This window comes from Bos indicus x Bos taurus, chromosome 5, assembly GCF_003369695.1.
Source record: "Bos indicus x Bos taurus breed Angus x Brahman F1 hybrid chromosome 5, Bos_hybrid_MaternalHap_v2.0, whole genome shotgun sequence".
Lineage (NCBI taxonomy): Eukaryota > Metazoa > Chordata > Mammalia > Artiodactyla > Bovidae > Bos > Bos indicus x Bos taurus.
Genome location: NC_040080.1, coordinates 4,340,642 through 4,364,344, shown reverse-complemented (window position 1 = coordinate 4,364,344; position 23,703 = coordinate 4,340,642). Strand labels below are relative to the sequence as shown.

Below are 23,703 nucleotides of genomic sequence, written 5' to 3'. Positions count from 1 at the left end.
CAACGAGACCCAACCAGTCCATCCTAAAGGAAATCAGTCCTGACTATTCATTGAAAGGACTGATGCTGAAGTTGAAACTCCAATACTTTGGCCACCTGATTTGAAGAACTGACTCATTTGAAAAGACCCTGATGCTGGGAAAGATTGAAGGCGGGAGGAGAAGGGGAGACGACAGAGGATGAGATGGTTGGATGGCATCACCGACTCAATGGACATGAGTTTGAGTAAACTCCGGGAGTTGGCGGTGGACAGGGAGGCCTGGCGTGCTGCAGTCCATGAGGTCGAGAAGGGTTGGATACGACTAAGCGAACTGAACTGAACCGCGCTCCTGGCGCACTCGACCGCGCCTGAGCCAAAGGTGGGGGCGGGGCCTCCAGGGGGCGGGGCCTGCGGCTCCCGGGCCGTTGGTTTCGGGGCGGAACCTTCGCGCGGCGGGGGCGGGCGCGCGGGGGAAGGTTTTGCGGCCGCGCTGCGGCCGGCCTCCGTTGGAGTCGCGCCTGAGGGCGGCGCGGCGTTGATTTCTCCAGCTCCGCCTCCCATTCCGACTTCGACTTCGGCTCCGGCTCCGGCGCGCGCGCTGTCGCCCTCCCCGCAGACCGCCTTCAGCCAGGCGACCCCAGCGCGAGGCCGCCCGGAGCCCCCTGAGACTTGGACCCGCTGAGCCGGAGGAGGCGCCGTGGGGTGAGCTGACTGGCGGGGGGCGGCCCGGGGGTGCCGAGTGGAGAGAGGCCCCCTCGAGACCCTCAGGACCCGTCTCTGCCCCTCCAGACCCCCCGGCCACTCTCGGGATCCACGGCCGCCTGAAGGACCCCGACGAACCTCGGTGCCCAAGACCCACCCCCAACCCTTCTCTCAGGAACTCCAGCCCCGAAGACCCCCCGGGATCCGCCCCGGCCCCTCCAGAGGCCCCTGGCCCCCGAGACCCTGTTGGGGGTTGCCGGTCACCTCTTGTCCTACACTTTTCAGAGTCCTCGCCCGAAATCCTTCAGGACTCTACCCATCCAGACTCCGAGACTCCCTGAGGCCCTGCCGCCGCTTCAGGGTCCCGGGACCCCCGAGGATCCTCAGTTCCAGAAACCTCCCCAGGTTCCTTCAGGACCCCAGCGACTGTCCCTGACTTTCCCTTCCCCAGGCCTCTTCAGAACCCCCCTGGGCCGTGAAGCTACCCCACCCCCCACCCCCCATGCCGTCTCTCCCTAGGCGCCCCCCCCCCCCCCCCCGCCCCGTATTCCTAGACTGCCGTCCCCACCCTCCACCACCTGCCCTTGAGGTTCAGTCCCTTTTGGCACCCTGTCCACGCAGGTCTGGAGTCTGGGCTTCTCAAACCTGCGGTCTGTGGACCCATCAGGCATCTGTGAAAGAGTTCCCGGGTTTTTGTAATTCTTAATATAAAAGAAGTAGAGGTGCATAATGAGTCATCCGATGACCCTTTGTAGCCGGGCAGGGGCTGTAGCGCTTGCACTGTGTTGACTGTTGCACTGAGGCCAAAGCAGGACAGTGTTTAACTTTTAATGCTCTTTGCTGAGGCTCATATGGCCCCACAGAAGCACCTAGAGAACAGATGTGTTGTGGAGGGAGGCAGATCTAAGTAGGTGAGGGGCTTGGGGTGGATCAAGATAAAGGTGGTGGTGGTTTAGTTGCTAAGTCGATTCTGACTCTTGGCAGCCCCCTGGACTAGCCCACCAGGCTCCTCTGTCTGTAGGATTTCCCAGGCAAGAGTAACCTGAGTGGGTGGCATTCCCTTCTCCAGGGGATTTTCCCCACCCAGGGGTCGAGCCTGAGTCTATTGCTTGGCAGGTGGGTTCTTTGCCACTGTGCCCCCAGGGAAGCCTCTGACTGGAGGAATAAGACCTTAATGAACAAGGTCCTCAAGCAGTTAGAATCTGAAGTGGGAAGAATCCAGCTTTGTTTCCTGAGGCCCCATGCCCTTGGCCCTTTCCTGAATTACTGCTTTCACTGTCCCCCTGAGTGCGTTGTAGACCAGCTCAAAGCTGAAGGAAAGTGGGCGTTGATCAGTGCAAGAGGAGTGAGGGAGGTGTGAAGCTTAGAGTGCGATGGGGAGGGGCAGGAAAGAGGTGGGCCAAGGGGGTCAGGACCAAAGCAGGAGGATCTGGGGGCTTCCCAGGTGGCTCAGTGGTAAATCTGCCTGCAAGGCAGGAGACCCAGCTTCAGTCCTTTGGTCAGGAGGAGCCCCTGGAGAAGGGAATGGCAACCAACTCCAGTGTTCTTGCCTGCAGAATTCCTTGGACAGAGGAGCCTGGCAGGCTACAGTCCATGGGGTCACAGTCACACATGATTGAGGCAACTCAGCACAGCAGAGAGGATTTGGTACTGGAAAGGAGTAGGGAGCCATCGAGGGGTTTGAGGAGCAGAGTGAAGATAGATTTTGTGTTTTTGAACAGTCGCTGGGTCTGGTGCTGGAGAATTGGTTGGAGGGAGCAAGACCACGGGAAAGGTGGGAGGTGACCTGGACCAGGGTGTTGCCGGCGAGGACCTCACGCATGGCTGGCTTCATCAGGTCTAGACCCAAAGACCGGTCCTGCTCTTTGCCGTTTCACCCCCAGTTTTCTGCCTGGGGACTGGCGTTGGGAACTTGTTAGTCTTTTTAGAGGAGGTTTGGTCCTTCTGCCTATAGGTCACCTAGGACTTCATCAGGGTGACTGTCTGTTTGTTAGGGTGAGTCCAGCCTCCACGCAGGAGATGGACATGGGGCACAGTGGATGGGGGGGCAGGGAGGAGAGGCTGGGTCTCAGGAATGGAACCAGATTGCGGATTTGGTTTATTAGCTGGGCTTGGGGGTCCTGAGAGTTCAGATGTGTTGTGTCAGAAACGTCACTTTGGAGACTGGGACTGCAGGGGCTGAAACCGGAAGGAGGGTAGCTGTCAGAAGTCTAGACAAGTTGAGAGGACCGCAAGGTGTGGCAGAGGGTGTGGATTAGAGAGCGATTTAAAAGAGAAAGGCACATGACTTTTGTTTGTGGAGGTCTGGACTTGCGTGAGGGGCAGGGAGACTCTCCCAGTATGATAATAGAAGTCTCTGTGATGATAAAGATGTTCTGTGTTCGTGCCCTCCAGTAAACTCGACACATGGAGTTGCGTGGAGTTTAAGAACTTAAAATGAGACTAGTGTCACTGAGGAACTGAATTTAACTGTTATTTAATTTTAATTGAAAAAACCCAGGAAGAATACCCACTGCCTGCATGGGGTGTAGGGGAATCACACTGTCGTAGGCTTTGCTAGTTTAAATGTTAGCTTTTTTCATGTTCCAGCAACCCTGAGATATAAGATAAAGGAAATACACAGCTCAGAGGGGCGGAGTAACTGACCCCTATTTGAAGTCGTTCAGCCGGTACACTCAGTTGTCAGGACTGGACTCTGCGTGCTGGATCCTACTTCCTCCTGCAAAGAGCCTCAAGGTCTCTTTCCCTGGAGAGTGATGTCCTCTCCAGAGGTGGCTTTGTTTCCTGGCTGAGCCCTCCTTATCTGTCTCTGCTAAAGTTAACACAGACAATTGCGTGATAAGCCACAGGCAGGGACCCAACAGAACTCTTGTGAGCTGGTTGTTTTCCCCGAGGCCGCTTCTTGCTGCCTCTCAATTTTCCTGATGGTGGCTGTTTCCTTCAGCATTCCTGGAGAATGAATGGAGCAAGGAAACAGGTGAACCTGTAGACCAGCCACGCTGTGTGGTTTGAAATTTGTAAAGTGGAAATGTTTGTTGTTCAGTTGTGTCCAACTCTTTGCAGCCCGCCAGGCTCCTCTGTCCATGGGAGTCTCCAGGCAAGAACACTGGAGTGGGTTGCCATTTCCTTCTCTGGAGGATCTTCCTGACCCAGGGATCCGACTAGAATCTCCTGCATTACAGGCAGATTTCTTTACCGTCTGAGCCACCAAGGAAGCCCTGATATTTGTAAAGGTTTGATGGTAAAAAGAGCTACAGATTAGTGCCTTATATGAACTTCTGGGGGTCACAGTGGACCAGGTGGAGCCTGGGATAGTGGCAGGATTATGGGGCTTGGGCCAGGAGTGAGTATAGCTTGTCCCCTGACTTCCTGGGGGACCTTTACCAAGACACTGTCTCTCAGACTCAATTTTCACATTTGTAAAGTAGGGTATTTGACATCCCAGAACCTTTAAGACTCCTCCAGCTCTGCAGTTCTATAATTTTAGATTTCACTGGAGGTTTACTTTCTATTAATAGAACATCTTTTATCCCTCTTGGGATGGGTAAATGCTGGTGGTTCAGCACGCCTTTAGCCTCTGTACCGGTACGTTTTTACCATTATTGGCTGATTATTGAGTAACATGTGTCTTTGAGTTGTACAGCGTGTCATATCCGATGGACAGACTGTTGGCGAACACTTCAGCTGTTGGCAGCTAGTGTTTTCCTAGTAAAAGGGCAGGTGTATTTGTTTGCCGTCTGAGCTGCACTGATGTTTGGAGAAAGCTGGGACGACTGCATTTATCCTGGTGGTTGGCCTCTTGAAAGGATTTACCGTCAGCCTTGGCCAGGTGAGAGGTAATAAGAGCCACGTCACAGGGTCATGGGGAGCTTTGAATGAGATCGTGCTTGTAAGCGCTTAGTGTTTGCCCTCAGACCTAACAGGTGTAGAAGGTGTCAATAATTAGTGCTGCTTTTTGAACTAAACGGTGACCTGTACATTTTTCGTTAGCGGTGGGTTTTGTTGTTTTCTTGGTTTGAGCAGATGAGCCCAGGCTACTCTGGAGTTGCTTTCAAGAAGCAAACGGACACGTTTCAATCACTACAGAATAAGAATTTTTTTTCCGCTGCAGTTTGTGTCAACTGAATAAAAAGCGTTTGGTTAAGTAGCGTGTTTTCAAATTGAGGTTTTGTATTTCCTGAAACTTGGGGGGAAAACAGCTCATCCTGGAGACCTCTCACTAGAAATGGCTAGGTCAAGCGGTCAAGTTTCACCAGAGTCCAGGTTAGATGAGTATGTAGTTGTGGGGAAGTAGTGTTAAAGTGAAAGCCTGCTGATGCTGAGGGAGAGAAGCTGGCTGCCCATGTGGCGACAGTGGTAGATAAACGTCTTCAGGTTAAGTGCCTTTCGGGTCCTTGGCTCGCTTAAAATCTTCAGGAGAAGCCAGTCAGTGATGGGGATGATGGCATTCCCTTTCGACAGATTTGGAAACAGGTTCAGAGAGTGGTGGTGCTTCTGGTCTCCAGACCCTGTTTTCTCCACTGTGGCCCTGGGCGTTGTGGTTTCAGGGCAGGCCTCTCCTTTGCGGTTCTGGAAGCTTGGTTTCTGTCCTTTTGCAGCTCATTTTCAGTTCAGGTGAACCTAATTAGGCCAATCAAACTCGCCAGGAATAACCTGTCAGGCAGATTCCAGATAATCCATTAGTACTTGAAAACTTCCTCTTGTTGCCCAGTGACTTCTGCTTCTGTGGCCCCCTCCCAGGTCAGCTGGGGGAACCAGATTGCTGCGAAAAAGGCAGTCTGTGGGAGTCACATTAGACTGAAGGGCCTGGGGATGCTAACAGCCAGGTGAGGCAGGTGGTCTGCCAGCTGCTGACAGGAAGGGCTTGCTTGGTGGCTGGAGGCCTGCAGACCCGCCTGGGTGTAGTCACCGGGTTTGGCCTCCTGTAAGGACATTCCAGTCTTTAGGAACCACACAGGGCCTCAGCTGTCATTTCCAGGTCTCCTGTCCCCTGAGGGCAGCAGGCGTCGAAGTCACTCCTCAGCGTGGGTTCCTTGGATAACAGGAGCAAGCGGGGATGTTGAGCATAAGAGCTTGCTGCGCTGCCTGTTCAGGCCTTCATCTGAATCAAGTTGTTAGTAGTCAAAGGGGCGTGACTTTTTCCCACAAATTCTGGGGGCATCTTATTCCATCGCCCTATGGATTGGGAACAAGAGTTGAAAGCCAACATTTAGAAATTTTCATGAATATTTGCGATGTTCCGTCCCTTGCTGTGTAAGAGGAATGTATTCTGAGTACATGTTTACCACATGCCCGCTTATCTCCGCTCTTACTGCTCAAGAGCCATGTGATAATTCATTTATAGAAAGAAATTGACTTTTGCTAAGGATATTTTTCAGGATCCCACAGATTTGAAACTTCTGTTACATGGTTTGCACTTGAGCGAAGGTGTAATTTGTCATAGAAAGTGATTTTAAGTTTTTTATTATGCTACTTGTAATAAAGGGCTTCCCTGGGGACTCAGTGGTAAAGAATCTGCCTGCCAGTGTAGGAGACACAGTTCTGTCCCTGGGTCAGGAAGATCCCCTGGAGAATGGAATGGCAACCCACCCCACTATTCGTGGCTGGAGAATCCCATAGATAGAGGAGCCTGGTGGGCTGCAGTCCATGGGGTCCCAGAGTCGGACACGACTGATCGACTAAAACAACAACTTGTAATAAAATACTGTTCTTGACAAGCATTTTCTCCCTTCCCCTCAAAACTGTGACTCGTTCACTCACTGATTCATGCTTTTTTTTCATTTCTCTCTTTATCTTGGTACTCTTGTCTTCTGCCCGTCCCTCTCCTCTTTCTGGCGATGTATGGAGTGGGGTGTGCGGGAATGAGTGTTTGAGGGCTCAGCCCCTGGGCCAGGTTCAGCTGGACTCTGGCTGGCCCAGCTGGTGGTGCTCTCCACTGGTAGCTGTCCTGGAGGCTAGACCGGGTTGCACGAGGCTGAGTTCCACTCCAGGAGAGCAGGCTCCGGCGTCAGTGTGCTTGTCACATACCTGCTTGCTTGTTTGCCGACATCCCGTCGGCCAAAGAAGTCATATGACCAACCTGGCGTCAGTGCGAGGGGCTGACTGTACCAGGGCCAGGGGACCGGGGGCGCAGTGAGGCGAGGGTTAACCCTCCGGCACGTGGAGTTAGGGGCTGGGAAGCGGGGTTTGCTCTGCTAGCTCTAAGGAACTGGTGTGGTGTGTGTAGTTTGTTGCGTTTTGCGTTAGACTCAGATGATCATTTATTTAGGGTGGAACATAGGCATTCAACGAGTAAGGCAGTCTCTGACTACTCTGAAGTTCATTCATAAAATGCTCGTAATCTCAAATTTAAGCAGAAAATATCCTATTCAAAATTCTATTCATGACTTTGGCTAAAAAGGACAGGAACTGCTTATACAGATCTGTGTTGGGGCCAGATTTTGCTCTCAGAAAACGCTGTTAGGTCCTTGTAAAAAGGAGTGGGTTGCTGTGATGACTGGGCTTTGGGCCTGCAAACTGCGGTGACGACACGGTCACCAGGGGAACCGAGAGACGCGGCTTCTGAAAGGTCTCGGAGGCTTTTGTTACCGTCGTCGCCTGGAAGCTGATGGGTTTAGAGAATGGTGCTGGGGTTGGGGGTGGAGTGCCAGAGGCTCACCGTCCTGTGGAGACTTCTAGGATCCGGGTACTCAGTGCTGCAGAGATCTCCTGCTTGGCCCTGGGTTTAGAAACAAGGCGAGACTGGGGTACTTTCTAGTCACTGTGGGGTTTGGCTCTGATAATCCTGCTGCTGAAAGAACAGGAAATGAGGTAATGTCTTTAAACATGCAGTGTTACAATGAACTGTGAATGTCTAAATATGGGCAGCTATGCAGTTCATCACTGCATAGTTATTGTGTTGAGATTTAATGTGATCGGGTACTTCCTGTGTTAGTGGGTGTGATCCTTAAAGGTAGCCGTCAGCGTTCGCGTCTGGAGGCTCATCTGCCTGGACGTGCTGGGGAGCTGGTTCCAGGCCTGCATCACCTCCTCCTCTAGGAGGAGGGCGAGGTCTGAGCACCTAAGCCAGCAGCCGGCCACCCAGGAGCACCAGCCCTCGCCTGTTACAGAAGCACTCAGTGCCCGCAGCGATGGTTTGTTCTCTAGGAAAATTGGAAATCACTTCATTTTGGAGTTAAATCCAGTCCACAAAAGTGTAATTTGTTCACACTCTTTTGCAGAAGTGTACATGTAGTATTGAGGTTTTCAGTTTGTATCTATGAGCATACATATAAAGGAGCATCAAAAGCAGCTGAACAATAATCGAAAGAATGAGAGAGATTTCTAAAGCTCTTCACAGTGGCGAGAGTTTAGGGCATGTGACTTCTGCAGTCTGGGCACTGTCTAGAATATTAGACAATATTCTAAACTGTCGTGTAGAGCAGGGTGAGATAAAAGACTCCATCCCAGGTGGCGAAGTGGCGTAGGTTCATCAGCCGGTGAGCGTCTTATATTGACTCCTCTCATAGGATGGAGCGGAAAGGACCCTGAGCTCCCTCCTGAGGGAGGAGGTTGGAAAGCCTTTGCGGTGCCCGAGCTCTCTGACTCGAGTTTAAGTCCAGAGTACTTTTCCTCTGAGAGGTTCCCGAGCTTGCAGAACTTGGTCTGTTAGCAACGTTTCCTGTTGTGTAGCTGTTTACACTGAGGATTGGTGAAGAGCTAGGCCAGTCACTGAAATCGCCAGGCTGGGGCCCAAGGTCACCTATACTCGGGATTATCAGGCACAGTAGGAAAGCTCAGTATTTCTCCTTTCCTGAGAAAATATCTAGTGGCGAAAACAAAAACGGACCGAGCTGACCTCCGACGACTCGGGAGGAGTTAGGGCCCAGCAGCACCTGGGCACGGGGGCGGGCGCCAGGGGGCAGTGCTGAGCTCGCCGGCAGGCCCGCCCCAGCATCTAGGGAAGGCCCATGGCGCCCTCTCCCCCGGGCTGGGGGTCGGCGGGGAGGGATGCCCACAGGACCCTACACAGGCCTGTGTCCATTTCAGGGGATATTCTTATGATCCTCTTTAAAGTCTAACGATGCTCCTAGACTAGTTAAGCCTTGTTTCCTTGAAAATCATTTTCAGTGACCCAGTTCTGAATGAGGAGGGAGGAGAAAAGATTACACATGTGGAAAGGTGGTTTTCGGTTAGTGCTAGTTGGGCTTTGCCCAGCAGGCGCTTAGGCGTTCTGCTGACCACTTTTCTGGAGAGCATTTTGGCAGCATGTGCTGAGATATGTTACAGGGTTCATATGCTGCAGCTCAGCAATTCTGCTTGTCAGAAATCTCTCCTAAATAAATCATTTCAAAGTAGATAAAAGCTTTGTGTGCAAAGGTGGTTGTCATAGAGCTCCAGTGATGTCCTGCCTTGTCGGGGAACGGGGAGGGGGGGTGGTGGATGAAGTGCCTGATGGCCTCGCAGTAGGATAGAAATTCACGCATGTTGCTGTAACACTTGTATTTATGAACAGTTTTTTTTTCTTATTTTTTTCCCTTTAGTTTTTTCTCTTTATGAATAGTTTTGAGTAACATAAAGAAATGCTTTTATTAAAATGCATGAAAAAGTAAGATATGACCTATGGTCTCGAACGATGTAAACATGTTAAAGTAAAAAATCTAGAGGGAACTATACAAATGCTAACAGTCAGTGCTTGTAGGTAGTAGCATTATGGGTGTTTTAATCTTTATTTTTCTGTGTATTTCCTTCTTTACAGTAAATATTAGGTATAGAATTGGTGGAGGCAATATGATTCTGGAAAGGTGGTAGAATACGGAGATTGGCGATAGAGACCTAGCTGGTTTGAGAGTCCTGTTTTATGTAAATTAAGAGTTGACCTTGGACTCAGACTATTCCTTTGGACTGGGTTTCAGTGTGTCCAGGCAGAGACCTGGTGTCTTGGAAGACTTGTTGGCGTGTCCTGGAATGTCTCAGTAAACCTCTCGGTGCCTCCGAGAGCGAGGGTCATCCTGGGGACCTGTGTGGCTTGCTTTGTTGTCCTCTGGCGTGTCTTCCCTCCTGTGATAAGCCCCTGGTGTCCGTGTCCCCAGAAGTGGTCCTAGAGCAGAGTGGTGAAGGAACAATGCAAAGCCCCGGCCCTTGGCCGTTGCGCCGCCTCCTTCTCCTGCGCTCCCTTTCCTGTCTTCTCCCTCCAGAGTTGGGCTTCGGGGCGCCTGGCCTCATAAGTCACAGGATTAGGAGTGGGGGCTTAGGAACCGTTTTGGATTGTGTTTTTGTATGTGATGCTGCTGCTGCTGCTAAGTCGCTTCAGTCCTGTCCGACTCTGTGCGACCCCATAGACGGCAGCCTGCCAGGCTCCCCCGTCCCTGGGATTCTCCAGGCAAGAACACTGGAGTGGGTTGCAATTTCCTTCTCCAGTGCATGAAAGTGAAAAGTGAAAGTGAAGTCGCTCAGTCGTGTCTGACTCCTAGCAACCCCATGGACTGTAGCCTACCAGGCTCCTCCATCCATGGGATTTTCCAGGCAAGAGTACTGGAGTGGGGTGCCATTGCCTTCTCCAATTTTGTATGTGATGGTTTTCAGTAATTCTGATTTAGAGAGAGCTCTGGGACCTTTGATTTTAATTCCAGCCTCATCTCTCTTCCAGGGTACTGATGAAAGGACTTTCATCTGGGAAGTAGAAGTTGCCTCTGAATCTCTTTAGGACTCACAGATGGATTCAGTGGAAAAGACAACAAATAGAAGTGAACAAAAATCAAGGTAAATGACGTCGACTGCACCTTCACACCGGTGTACAGCCCCCACCGCAAATCTCCTCGTGTGTTACTTAGTACTTAGCGGCTTACCGCGGGGGCCAGTAACACTGGGTCGGGAGATGGCCTCAGGGGCCTTTGCATCAACGTAAGAAGCGTCCCAGGAGACAGCTCTCCTCCTGCCCGAGGGGCCACTGTCACCTGGCCGCCGCACCAAGCAGCAGGGCATCAGAGGCTCACCTCTAGGCTGGAGGTGTCGTGCTTTGCAGGAAAGAAATCTCTGATGATAAATGGGCAGGTGGTGCCTCCGTGAAGTAATGCAGGAGGAAGTGCTTGCGGGGGAGTGGGTCATGGAGGACCTGCATTTTGCCAGGGATTTTCTTTCCTGTCCCTGTAACCAGGGATCGTTTATCATCACAGTTTGTATTTACAAGCTCTTGGCAGTCTTAAAGGAATTTAAATTGCTGAGCTTCTTTGTTTTACACACACGCATCACTCTCATCAACATCCCGGGGACTCGAGATGGACAAGACAGTCCCCATGTCCCTCACGGAATGAGGATGGAGCCAGGGAGAGGGACGCACAGAAAGGGAGATGAACATGAAGAGCAGCGCACAGGCTCGTCCTGTGGTTAGTGTGGCGGCGCGAGGCGTGTGTCCAGCGCGGGCTATGTTGGACCCGCCCCCTCACGGATGCTCGTGGGCTCCAGTGTCGCCCTTGCGGTAGCTGTGCTTCCTGCTGGCTTTCATTCTTCCCCTCCCTTGTTTTTAAGCAGAAAGTTTTTAAAAAGCCTCATCCGGAAACAGCCCCAGGAGCTGCTCCTGGTCATTGGGACTGGCGTCAGCGCAGCGGTTGCCCCGGGGATCCCTGCCCTGTGTTCCTGGAGGAGCTGCATCGAGGCCGTGATCGAGGCCGCCGAGCAGCTGGAGGTGCTGCACCCCGGAGACGTGGCCGAGTTCCGCAGAAAGGTGACCAAGGACGGGGACCTGCTGGTGGTCGCCCATGACCTCATCCGGAAGATGTCCCCGGTAAGTGCTTTCCAGGTCAGTGCTTCTGGACTCTCTGGGGCAGCTTGGCTCAGGGCCAGGCTGGTAAACCGGGAGTCCGGGGCTTAAATGTCTCCACAAGTTGGGCTCACGAGCCAGTAGTCCTTCAGTTCATCAGAATAGCGTCCCTTTAAATGGGGGTCCCAGGCACCGTGTGGCCCTGAAGACAGTCCACGTCAGATAGAGCCTGGTGAGGGAGCTCGTCCCAGGGAGGTCAGCGGGCTGCTCTGGGGACCGGCCCAGTGACCTCGTCCTGGTGCAGTATGGGGCGTGGCCGCCAGCTCTCCTTGGGCCTAAGCAGGCCAGCCTCGACTCCTCACACGACAGGTGCGTCCCCAGAGTGTCACTGAGAGGACAGAGCATCTTTGTCTCCTCAGGAAAGGACCCAGCAAGGAAGGGAGGTTGGCGTAGGGGCGCGCGCTCGCTGAGTGGTGCCCGGAGCCAGTCGGGCTGGTGCAGAAAGAGGGGAGCTCCCACAGGGCGCGGCCGGGTCATCCCGAACAGGCTGCCCTCAGAGTGGAGGACGTGGCCGGGGCCCGGTGTCCGAGGGGCGTTTCTCCCACGTCTGAAGAAGTGTAGCCGTCGTCTCCTTTGGGGCGGACAGATACAGGAAGATTCACAGAGGAGAAAAGTTAGTACCCAGAGAAAGTGCGCGGCTTGACTCCGATGGCATTTACGTTCTCACGTGAAAACCTGGGACGGGCACAGGCTGCCCTGCTGCCCGCCCGTGCGGCCTCCACCTCGTGCCCAAGGCTGGCTGCCCGACTCCTGCCTAAGTGACGTCAGCGTTCCGGCGGAGGGGAGGGGAGGAGGGCCGCGCGTCCTTCCTCGCGGGGTCTGACGTGCCACAGGCCAGTCACGTCGCGGCATCAGCCAGAATTTGCCCTGTGGCCGTAGGTGGCTTTACCAGAGTCTGGGAAGTGCTTCAGCTGGGTGATGGTGCCAGGTGTGGGTGCGGTGATAAACGCGGGGCAGCTCACATCATGGGCAGGTGGCTCCTGCTGGTTTGAGTAAAGCAGCTTCTGCGTCCATTTATGTATTGTCTAGGGCTGCGTTCATGCTTCCGGACAGCCGAGTACCGGCCGCAGAGCTCCTCACCCGCAGAGCCCAAAGTAGTCTGCCGTCCCGGGGCCCCTCGGCAGGGAGAGGGGCAGGGCTGCTGGGCCGGGGCAGGGCCGGGGGGCTGTGGGCGGGCCTGGGGCCTCGGGCGAGGGCGTCCCCTCAGAGAGGGGCAGGTCTGATGCAAGGTTCATTAAGGGAGATGAGTGTTTGGGGCTTTCTCCTTTCTACTCCTTTGTGATTTTTGAGCACTTCCATAAAGAGTTAAAGTAAGGCCAGTCAGAGAGGTGGTGGTCTCCCGTGATCAGCTGGTTGGGAGCAGGGACGTGGAATGAGTGGGGAGTCGGTTTTCCTGGGGGTGGAGTTCTGCCTGGGGATTCCAGTGGAGCCGGGAAGGGCCGGGAAGTTGCAGGCGTTTTCAGGAGTAACTTCAGGTCATGACACCCTGTGGAGTCTGAGCTGCGCCGTGGGGTAGGCCAGTGGGGGAGTGAGAGATGGGGTTAGTGGTGGCGGGTCCTGGTGGGGCAAAGCCTCCTGGGAGCCAGGGTGCTGAGTCAGGCAGGTGGAGGACTTCTGGAAAGAGGCCGGCTGTTGATCCTGCTATGGTTCGGGGTGTGGAGGTCCCCGGAGGAGGTGACGGAGGCGTGCAGACACTGTGGTGCAGGAAAGGTCGCTGGGCGTGAACCCACGTGCGCTGCGACACGTGCAGCTGAGAGACACGGCAGTGAGCGGGGTCCGCCAGGTCTTCACCGATCAAAAGTGAGGTGCCAGGGACGTGGAAGCCGCTTCTCAGGGGAGAAGGAGGGGAACACTCACACAGGAGCGTGGAGGAGTGGGGCTCCCTGAGGGCAGGCCTGTGGAAACGGGGGCAGGGATCAGAGCGTCTGGCAGCGGGAGCCCGAGCTGGGGGACCGGCACAGTCTGGAGGGCGGTGGGTCCTGTGGATGCTCGTGCATGCATGCCGCAGGCCCGGGCTGGCTGGGGCGCCCTGAGGTCATGCGGGCCTCCTCGCCCAGCACCCCAAACTGTTCTTCAGGGGTCTGCACGCCTCCCCGTCCTGCCCGGTGGCTCCACCAAGCAGCTCTGCTCACGGCCCCCCGACCTGCGCGCTGCATCCCGGGCCTGTCCTGCTCCTGGTCCTGGGGGCTCTGCAGCACCGGCAGCGTGATACACTGTCCCTCACCGGATGCCCGCTGCCAGCCTGGGCCCCTGTGGCTCCCGAGGAGGGAGAGCCCAGGCCTCCCTGAAGTCTGTGGGGCCCACAGGGTGTCGTTCCGGGTCACCCGTCTGACCCCACCTGTGCCAGGCGCCCTCGCTCGGGCTCATCCCTGCTGGGCGTGCCCTCTCCAGAGCCACCTCTTCCTCGGCTCTGGGGTCAAAGTCCTGTATCAGTGGGCCTCCCGATGCTCTTTGACCTGGCCACCCTCTCCCCCACAGGGCTGAGCCCCTCTTCTCTGCTTTGCTTTGATAGCATTGATTGCTGTTGACATTTCACTAGCATATTGGCACAGTCTCCCTCCTCCAGAGTTTTAATAAACTCTATGAGGTCAGCAGTTTTCTTTCTTCTGTAAAAAAGACTACTGTTTTTCTTATTGTTCTCTTTGCTACCCCATGGACTGTAGCACGCCAGGCCTCCCTGTCCATCACCAACTCCCGGAGTTTGCTCAAACTCATGTCCATCAAGTTGGTGATGCCATCCAACCATCTCATCCTCTGTCGTCCCCTTCTCTTCCCACCTTCAATCTTTCCCAGCATCAGCGTCTTTTTCAGTGAGTCAGCTCTTCACATCAGGTGGCCAGAGTATTGGAGTTTCAGCTTCAGCATCAGTCCTTCCAATGAATATTCAAGGTTGATCTCCTTTAGGATGGACTGGTTGGATCTCCTTGCAGTCCAAGGGACTCTCAACAGTCTTCTCCAGCACCACAGTTTGAAGGCATCAGATGTCTCTCTGGCACCTAGACTATTCTCTCATGCCTGGGGGCTCGGTGGTGGTGGAGAGACAACGTCTTGTAACCCCGGTCCTCCTCTCTGCAGCGCACGGGCGACGCCAAGCCCAACTTCTTCCAGGACTGCCTGATGGAGGTCTTCGATGACCTGGAGCGGCACATCCAGAACCCGCTGGTGCTGCAGTCCATCCTGAGCCTGATGGAGCGGGGCACCATGGTCCTCACCACCAACTACGACAACCTGCTGGAGATCTTCGGGCAGCAGCAGAGCAAGCCCATGGAGTCGCTGGACCTGAAGGACAAGACCAAGGTGCGGGGCGGGGCGCCCGAGTGAGTCGTGTGCTGCCGTGGCGATGCGCGTCAAGTCTGTGCGTGCGGTTTTTCCTTTACTCCCGTACTGTGAGTGTTTCCCTGTCACGAAGCCGTCTTCAGAAGCGTGGTTTTACATGGAATTTCATTACGAGATGAGGTTATCATTATTGTGAGCGTATTGCCACAATTATAAGCAATGCTACACTGGAAACTCTTACCCTTTCTTATAAGTTCCTGGAAAAATGTTAGGGTCAGAGTATGGTTGTGTTAAAGACAGACGATACAAATTACCTGAGTGTTCTGCAGAAGGGTTCCCCGCTTACACAGCACAGCTGTGAGAGGGTCATCCATCTTCCTGATCTTGCTAGCCTGTGGCGCTGCTAAAAACCCAACTCCGTGCATTTCTCCCATTGGATACGGGCGCCCATTTTATGCTTTTATTTCTGTTATTACTGAGGTTGATTCATCGTATCAGCTGTGTTTCCGGTGTGCGTGTGTGTGCCTGTGGGTTTACACCATCCCTGCCTGCTCCTCCCTCACTGCAAGGGTCGCGGGGTCGGTCCCAGCCCCACTCCTCACACAGGGCCCCCAAGGGCCGCCGGGCTGACGCCTCGTGCTGGGGCTCCGGTTTGCACCCTCCCCCGAATCGTTAGTGGCCCGCTCCACGTCTGAGCCACACGCTCCCGTCCCCACGTCTGAGCCACACGCTCCCGTCCCCACGTCTGAGCCACACGCTCCCGTCCCCACGTCTGAGCCACGCGCTCCCGTCCCCACGTCTGAGCCACGTGCTCCCGTCCCCACGTCTGAGCCATGCGCTCCCGTCCGTGGGGCTGCTCACTGCGGTCCCTGGAGCTTCTAGAAATGAGCTGCAGGTGGCAGGGAGCCCGCTCTGGTGCCTCTGCCCGCTAGTGTCGGTTGGTCTGCAGGGGTCAGTTTCACGCACTGACGGGCACGTCCCCGGTGTGAAGATAAAAGGCATGTACACGACGTGCAGCTTCTCTAGGACCTTCCTTCTGTATCTTGACATGAAGCCAGGAGAGAGCTCCTTGATGACTTATTTGTTCTGTATGTATATATATTTCAGGGAGTAAAATCAGTGTATGCCTAACAGTAATGAAAATATAACATGTGATTTAGAACAGAAAGCTTTCATAATCTCCCTGAAGTCATCAGTCTTAGCCGTTTGTTATTATATAAAATGTTAAAGGTATTTTCTGTGTAACCGTCTTGGTCTCTAAATGGATTAGTTCTTTTTAATACAGCAGAACGAGACAAAATGAGCCCTAACAGCTGAATTTCTCTTAGGTTTAAAGAGATACTAATACATCAAAGCATCTCTCTTACTTACACGTCAAGGTGGGTTTGAGAAACCACGAGTCTCTCCAGGTGCTCCTCTCAGTCTCTGTTTGCTGTGTCCGCTTGTGCTTCCCAGGTCCTGCAGTGGGCACGGGGGAACGTCAGGTATGGGGTCCTTCACATCCACGGCTTGTACACCGACCCCTGCGGGATGGTGTTGGATCCTTCGGGATATAAAGACGTCACTCAAGACCCAGAGGTCATGGTACGCCCTCCCTGACGCGGCCCTGCTTGCGCCCCTGGGGCTGTGTGGGGGCCGCCAGCCGTGGGTGGACTGAGCAGGGTCCAGGCCTCCCGCCCCTCGGGCACCTTGAACAGAGGCTCCATGAACTCGAGCGAGCCTCTTGCCCCGGGACATGGCTCCATTTCCTGAGGGCGACTTGCAGGCCCGCCACCGTCGCTGCACTCTCCTCCCGCCGCCCCTTCCTGCTCCTCTTCTCTGTCCATCCATGCACCTCCTTTCCTTTCCCTACTTAGCAGTCTCTTTCCAAACCTCGTTTTCGAATTTCATTCTCTGCAAGGCTTTTTTGATGTCATAGACAAAACGAGGGGTGGCGAAACTGCCTCGTGTCTTTCTGTGAACTCACTTTTTATGCACTTAGAAGCCAAGGGGGTCCTCAGTGACTCGCTCTGGAGCTCACAGTCTGGCTGCTGTCCCCGGGCACGGGGTGGTGACAAGTGTTGGGCTGGGCCCCTCTGCTGCCTTGGCATGGCCGTGGGCGGGCAGGGGCAGTCCTGGCCGACACGGAGCCTCTCTGGGTGTCTGGGTCGGTGATGTGCCAACCTGCCTGTGCTCCTGCCTGACCCTCTGTGCCCACCCTCGGGGGACCATCACTGCCCCCCCGCCCCGAGCTCCCCTGCTCTCACTCCACAAACCAGGCCCTCCCCTCGGAGTTCCATCCTCCATTCGTTGAGACAGGTCAGTTCCAGGGATTAGGTGTGTGCACATAACTGAAAAAAAAATTCCATCTCCTTATCGTATGTTTTGAACATTCTAAACTGCGTGTGATTCTGGAGGATTTGAACTGAGAGGCTGCGCTGGCTGCAGGGGTGGGGTGGGCGGAGTGGGCAGCACACCGCCACCGAGGGGCCTGGCCGACACCCTGGCTCCCAGGACGAGGCCCCCTCCCTTCCCCCTGCCTCCCTCACTTTGCTCCTCTGCGGCTCTCTCTCGGGCAAGGCCCGCCAGGGAGCAGCGGCGATTCAGCGTCGCACACAGGTGGCTTGGCACCGGGAGGGCTTGCTCACGGTCGGCGAGCCCAGTCTCCCGTCGGTGCTTTCGCAGGAAGTTCTCCAGAACCTGTACCGCACCAAGTCCTTCCTGTTCGTGGGCTGCGGGGAGACGCTGCGCGACCAGATCTTCCAGGCCCTCTTCCTGTACTCGGTGCCGAACAAGGTGGACCTGGAGCACTACATGCTGGTGCTCAAGGAGAGCGAGGACCATTTCTTCAAGCATCAGGCAGACATGCTTCTGCACGGCATCAAGGTCGTGTCCTACGGGGACTGCTTCGACTACTTTCCAGGGTACGTGCAAGACCTCGCCACTCAGATCTGCAAACAGCGAAGTCCAGGTACGGCTTGTCTGGTTTGTTTGTTTGCTTTTTCACTTTTCAATGTATAAAACCAATAGGATTCTTCCATTTTCCCCCTTTTTATAGACATAAATTACATGCCACAAAATAAATAAAATTGAGAAGTAATTTTACCTGCCATTAGATTCACCAGTCTTCTATCTTTAAAAAACTGTTTCTGTGTACTTAAAAACAGAAGACTGGGGTTATTGGCATGGTAGTCATAGTCTGTACATTGAGTTTTTTAGTTAAAGCGTGCGTATAGTTGTACACGTCTATTCCTGTTTCAGATGACATGCCCTGCTTCAGATTACCTTAACCGAGAAAGACAGCTGCCCCCCAGCTCCGCCAGCTGTGCCCCTGACAACCTGCAGCTGTCTCACACCTTAATCCCGTCACGCTGCACGTTAAACAGTTACAGCCGCTGCAGCACAGAACAGTTCCACGAAGACTTTCTTTCTTTTTTCAAATAACGTCTTTTCCCTGTTCTGCTGAAGGCAGCACCCCTTTTAAGTAATTCTCCTCGGCCCTCCTCTGGGGAGCCGATCATCTCCCAGGAGTTGTCACGATACGTGAGCGCTGGTTCAGCTGGTCTTCTTGCCATCAGGGCAGCTCGCTTGGAGTTTGTATCATAAAACATGGATGACAGCAGACCTGGAGAGGTCTGTGTGGGCTCGCATGTGCTTCTAATAGGAGATCAGACGGTCCCCCACAGGTGGTGGAAGCGGGTTAACCACAGAGCTGCCTGGGCATGACCAGCTATGAACTCGAGAGAACTCGAAGATCACGCGAACACGATGCACGGATGATCTGGCAGCTTAGTTTCTTCCCACTAGGCCTTTTTGGAATTGATAGTAATTAGCAAAACGGGCCAATTTAAGTTGAATTTCCATTAATGACAGTGTCACTAGGGTGGCGGTCTTTACTGAGAAGAGCCGGGAGCTGACACTTGCCATGTCGCACGTTGCCGTGACTTATATGTCCTTGACCTTATTTCATTTTTAGTCACAGTATCCGCTGCTCCTGGGCTTCCCTGGTGACTCCATGGTAGAGAATCTACGTGCCAGTGCGGGAGTGTGGGTGTGATCCCTGGGTCAGGAAGATCTCCTGGAGAAGGAAATGGCAAGCCACTCCAGTACTCTTGCCTGGGAAATCCCATGGACAGAGGAATCTTGCAGGGTACAGTCGCTTGGGTTGCAGAGTCAGACAGGACTGAGCACCTAAACAACGAATCCACTGCTACTAAGTAGATGATTTTAGAGCTGCGGAGAAGCTCAGAGAGGCAACTCAGCTGCCCAGGTGTTTTGAAGCTGGACTGGGGCCCTGGACGGACAGCAGAGTCGGACGTGCCCTCGGGGCGCCCCACACAGGCCCGCCTGCCGACGCAGGTGGGGCTGGCAGTGGCTTCTGCCTCCCCGCCCCCGCTACCTCCAAGCACCTTGCCTGGGGCTCCCTCCCGCGTGTGTCTTTCTTGGCAGGGGACTCCTGTCCCCATTCAGGCCCCTTTCCCAGACCCTAGCAGCTGAGTGGCTTTGACAGGCGCCGGGGGCTGAAGGTCGTTTGGACTTAGAATCTGTGACTGTGTCTTTAAGCACGTGTGTGGGTACAGCCTTGAGGTGTTTCTCCCGTTGGGTGCGAGAGGTGGACTGGTGACAGCCGGGAGGGGGCAGCTGTGATGGTGCCCGGCTGGCGCGGGGGCGTCGCACATCGTGGGTTCAGCCCTCACGTCGGCCCTGGGTGGAGAGGAGGGTCAGGAGTCAGCCCCAGCTGCCCCACGTGGTGAGCGCACCTCAGGCTGGCAGGGCCCCTGGCGTCAGAGCCAGCCTCGCCCAGCTCCACCATGGCCTGAGGAGGGAGAGCTGTCAAGCGGCTTCTGCTCACTGTTTTCCTTTCTTCTCCAGATGCCGATCGAGTGGACAGCACCACGTTGTTGGGTAAAGCAGATCTTGATTTTCACCAGCCTGGTTTTTCTTTATACATTCTTATCCTCACTTATAAAATAATCAGAGAAGTGTTTCTCACATTAAATACTTAGCCCGTGTTGTGTCAGGACAGCCCCGCTCCGAGAGGACGAATAGCAGCCCCTTCATGAGGGACCCTGCCACCATGAAGGGGTTAAAAAGACAGCCCTGCACCTGCGGTCAGCTCTGTCAGACTGGGGCCACCTGCTGGCGCCAGGAGTACTGTCCTGTCCGAGAGCCAGAGGCCCCGGGACTGGAGAGTCTATTTGTATCATGCCATTTGGTCCGCGATGTATTAAATTTTTGACTCATCCTCTTCAGACATTTTAATTGCAACGGTTCTGAGTGTTCATGTAGATTTTTCTATTTATTTACTACTTGTTGGAAATGTGAATGCGCTTCTTACAGGGCTCAGCTCTGCCCGTTTATGAATTGACAGTCTATGACTGAACTCGGTGTGCCCCGGCGTTCACCCCGGGTGAATTTTGTGCCAGGCTGCCCCACCTTGGTCAGTCAGTGGGGTTAGAAGGGGCTTCTCTCCGGTCAGTGGAGCAGGGGCCTTGCAGCCGTGGGCTCCTTGCCCGTCTCAGCAGGGCCACACATGGAAACTGGTTAGTGCTGGACGGCTTTGGTTTAGGAATTATTAAACAGTTACACTCAGCTTTCCGTTTCTAACTTATTTCTGTGTGAAAGGACCCATTTGTTTTAGTTGCTTTCTCTTGATTCCCAGAACCATACTTCTCTTGAAAAAAGCAGTAGCTTGATAAACATCTGTATCTAACCACAGGGATTAGTTGGTCAGTGCTTCACTAAAATCAGATTTACAAACTGGGTCCTTGGAGGGTGAATTCTAGAATAGATAAGTGGTTTTTAAATAAAAATCTTCAATTGAAGTATAGTTGTGGTACAATATTACATAAGTTACAGGCGTACAATATAGTGAATTCACATTTTTTAAGTTTAACTCCATTTATAGTTTTAAAATACTGGCTGTATCTGGTGTCGTACATACATCCCTAGAGCTTACTTTACACCTAACAGTTTGTGCCCTTAATCCTCTGCTCCTGTACTGTCCTTCCCTCCCCACTCCCCACTAGTAACCACTGCTTTTTCCTTTGTATCTGTGAATCTGATTTGCGGTTGTATTACTAGTTATATTTTCTAAATTCCATGTGATTTTCTACAATACTTGTCTGACTTACTTTACTTAGCATAATGCCCTCGAAGCCCATCCATGTTGCTGCAAATAGCAGTTTTCTTTTTTATGGCTGAGCAGCATTCCATTTTATATATACGTGTGCACACACACACACCATTCTCTTATCTTCATATGTTGACATTCACTTGCTTCCGTGTCGTGGCAGCTGACATCCTGCTGCGGTGAACACTACGGTGCGTGCATCTTTTCTCATTAAGAGTTTTGGGTGGTGGTTTTGGGTATTTACCCAGGAGGGAGACTGCTGGATTGAATGGCAATCCTGTTTTTCGTTTTTGAGAAAGCGTGATAGTTTTCCACAGTGGCTGCACTAGCTTGATTCCCACCAGCTGTGTACGAGGTTCCCGTTTCTCTACATCCTTGCCAGTATTTGTTATTCATGTTCTTTTCAATGATAACCACTCTTAGATAAGCTTTTTAATAAAAGTTTTCATCTTTCAGGGAATGCATGCCAGGACTGTGCAAAGAGGAAGTTAGAAGAAAACGGAATTGAAGTTTTGAAGAAACTCAGACAGTCAGATACAGGTAGGCGGCCTCTCCTTTCTGGGCCACTGCAGGTCGGCCTTGCTTGGAGGTGTTGGCAGTCACCGTGCGGTGCGTCCCTTGGCTCTGGGGGGGAAGGGGCGATCGTATATTGTTCCAGCTGCCCAGGGAGACCCACTTTAAACATCTTCTAAGTTAGCGTGTTTCTAAAGAAAAACCCGAGGGAAGTACACGAAGGGTACGGTCAGCCCAGGGAGTTTTCACAAAGTGAATGAATCCACCCGTGTAGTCACCTCCTGCTCAAATGAAACATTGCCAAGAGCCTGCCCACCCCACTCTCCTCCCTTTTTTAGTCACCCCTCAGCACTCAGGGGCGGCCACTCTCCTGATTATGCCCCCTTAGTGTCCAGCCCTCCAGGACAGTCTTTCCCTGCACACTTTGCTGCTGCTGTTTCCCCATGTCTGGGGCTCCTCAGTCACCTGCTGGTGTGTACGAGAGTGGCCTGGGTGACTGTTCACATCAGTCGTGGGGAAGCTGCTGCTGCACGTGCACAGCTCTCCCCCTGCTGGGCCGACCTCTGAGTGGTGGTGTGTGTGCCTGTTGGGCAGCAGAGCACACTGGCTGGTGGGCTTTGCTCAAGAGCGCTGGGCAAGCCAGCCGGTGGGCTCCTTGGGGATGCCACGCCCACACCAGCAGCCTCCTTGCTAGACGGCTCTGTCCGAGTCGAGAACGCGGTCTAGTCTTCCTTACAGAAAGCTTTGTCCCGCTGCGTGTGGGTGAGACCCAGGTTCATCCTCTCAGAGCTGCAGGCAGCCCCGTCATGCACACACGCTGACCTGCTAGTCCGCAGGCTCCCGCTGGATATGTGGAAATTGCCCCTCCTCTAGCCCACTAAGAAGGGGAGTGGCCTTCCTATTCCTGGGTTGAAATTTCCACAGAGCTTTGCAAAACTAATGTCATAACTGATTTTGTCCTCTGATGGTATTTATAAGTCAGAAAGCCATTTTTAGACAGTAGCCACTGTTTCCGTTTTGGAGGTATTTTCAAAGTCTTTAGCACATAAGAAAATTGTAAAGTTTCTGAAACAGAAATCCCATTGCAAAGACTTTTTTAAGATCAACTTTAATGTGGTATTCCTTTTTGTTGAAACAGATGACGCTGGAGGGTCTTGAAATCTTTTAAAACCAATAAAAGCTGCAACTTGAAAACCAGCCTTCTGTAACCACAGTGCCATCCCCAACGAGGACGAATGTTAGAGAACTCCACACAGGCTCTCTCGATCCTAAACCATCGAATACCCCGAGAGCCATGCGGGTATGTGCCCGCGGAAGCTGGGGGAGGGAGTCCGCTGTGCTGAAGTGCTCGCGAGGTGGCACGCGCACACAGCAGGCGTCCTGTGTGAGGACTGAGGAGACCGCTGCCTCGGGGACCAGAGCGGTGGGCAGGGACGTACCTGGTGTTCCCAGCTCCCGTGTGACGCGCCTTTGTCAGGCGGTCTTTTTCCTCTAATACAAGGGGGAGAGTAGACTGTCCAGGCAACAGTAGTTGCCAAAGAGAAAACAAGACACTAGACACTTAAATTTTATAATTTTTGTGTGGAAACATGTTACTGTAGAAAAAAAAATTAGATGTTATATTGTTAACTACTGAAGAATGAATGGATACTGGAGGCGCTGAGTCAATGAGTGAGCGTGGTGTTTAAAGAGCACCTACATCTGTGGGGCTTCTTTGGAGTTCTGTAATCTTAGTTACTTTGTTTTTTAAAGAAGGGCAAATCTACTTACTACTAAGAAGTGAAGTCTCCAAGAGGCAGAAGCCCTCTTCAAAAGCACAGGACATCGTCCAGGTGCGTCATGTTACAGATAACTGACAAATCCTAAGTCGAGCACAAGACCAAGTTTTAAACTTAAATACCAAGCTCTCCTAGCCTTTATTCTATGGGGTAAGGTCCCTTTCTGCTCTTCTCTCTTTAAACTCCTCCCCCCACGGCCCATATTCACGGATTTGCACAGTGAAGACTTGACAGAGACTTGTCAGAACACTATAAACGTCAGGGCTCACGCGGGGCGGGCAGCGTGCCATTTGTGTACTTGTGCCCACTGAGCTGCTCTATGACCCTGGCACTGGCCCTGCGTGGCTTCTGTGTCGAGGCTCCCATGTTAGAGCTCCCCACAGGTTTAGAGAAAGGGAAGAACAGGAAACAGGAACTTGGGATGTGTAGGGAGTGAGAGAGAAGCCAGAGAGCTCCTTAAGACCTTTTTTTTCTTCTTTTTTGAAGCATGGAAAACAAATCTTTTATGTTACTCTGGTCAGAAATAAAATTTTATCTTCAACTCC

General features: G+C 53.2%; 1 protein-coding gene across 8 annotated transcripts; it reads left to right on the top strand.

The window, feature by feature from the left end:
- Window positions 1–448: 448 nt before the first annotated feature.
- FAM118A (family with sequence similarity 118 member A) lies at window positions 449–23,703 on the top strand. Of its 8 annotated transcripts, none has more exons than XM_027540526.1 (9): window positions 449–681; window positions 10,310–10,422; window positions 11,191–11,443; window positions 14,555–14,776; window positions 16,211–16,339; window positions 17,420–17,658; window positions 19,607–19,639; window positions 21,324–21,407; window positions 22,519–23,703. In XM_027540526.1, exons 2-8 carry the CDS (start codon window positions 10,376–10,378, stop codon window positions 21,373–21,375), a joined length of 975 nt encoding a protein of 324 aa, XP_027396327.1. In that variant the 5' UTR covers window positions 449–681; window positions 10,310–10,375; the 3' UTR covers window positions 21,376–21,407; window positions 22,519–23,703. The 8 variants fall into 8 exon arrangements, with proteins under 8 accessions (XP_027396327.1, XP_027396323.1, XP_027396326.1 ...); XM_027540522.1 differs by having other exon boundaries at window positions 17,420–17,705; XM_027540525.1 differs by having other exon boundaries at window positions 471–681; window positions 11,188–11,443.

Excerpts from the sequence above, each read along its gene's own strand:
- FAM118A (XM_027540518.1), top strand. The coding sequence starts at position 10,376 with ATGGATTCAGTGGAAAAGACAACAAATAGAAGTGAACAAAAATCAAG. Across the intron at positions 14,777-16,210 it reads ACCTGAAGGACAAGACCAAG|GTCCTGCAGTGGGCACGGGG; the intron begins GTGCGGGGCGGG and ends TGTGCTTCCCAG. Across the intron at positions 19,640-21,323 it reads GGACAGCACCACGTTGTTGG|GGAATGCATGCCAGGACTGT; the intron begins GTAAAGCAGATC and ends TTCATCTTTCAG.